The 336-nt window shown below is 58.9% G+C and overlaps 1 protein-coding gene across 1 annotated transcript in view; it reads left to right on the forward strand.

Annotated features, from left to right (window-relative positions):
* The first annotated feature begins 140 nt into the window (after positions 1 to 140).
* FAM161B (family with sequence similarity 161, member B) overlaps positions 141 to 336 on the forward strand; it is a 7,374-nt gene continuing 7,178 nt past the window's right edge. Inside the window, exon 1 of the mRNA XM_009587932.1 lies at positions 141 to 289. Coding sequence (XP_009586227.1) covers positions 141 to 289 — 149 coding nt within the window. The remainder of the gene's footprint in view (positions 290 to 336) is intronic.

The following is a 336-nucleotide window of genomic DNA, read 5'->3' on the forward strand; positions in this document are numbered from 1 at the left end:
GGTTGGGGTCGTACCCCCGAAACGAGCACTTCTCGATTGTTTTTTTTCTTCCAGGTGACCCGGCGTCCCCTCAGGCTGTATAACGGACCAACTCCTGTGTCTTCCGCCACCGGGCGAGGAGCTGGGAGCGGCCTCTCGGGATGGGAGGTCGGCAGTCTCCGTTAGAACTGAGCTTACCGTCCCAGGCAAATTTAAGGGGTGACCTCGGGGTGTCTGAAGAGGATGAGGAGCTCGAGGGTTTCAGGCAGGAGGCAGCAGTCCTGCGTGACAAGCTGTGGGAGGCTCTCAGGTAGGATGGTACCTGGTAAGGACGGCAAAATGGCGCAGGGGATTTCT

The sequence above is a fragment of the Fulmarus glacialis genome, unplaced genomic scaffold (genome assembly GCF_000690835.1).
Source record: "Fulmarus glacialis isolate BGI_N327 unplaced genomic scaffold, ASM69083v1 scaffold18841, whole genome shotgun sequence".
Lineage (NCBI taxonomy): Eukaryota > Metazoa > Chordata > Aves > Procellariiformes > Procellariidae > Fulmarus > Fulmarus glacialis.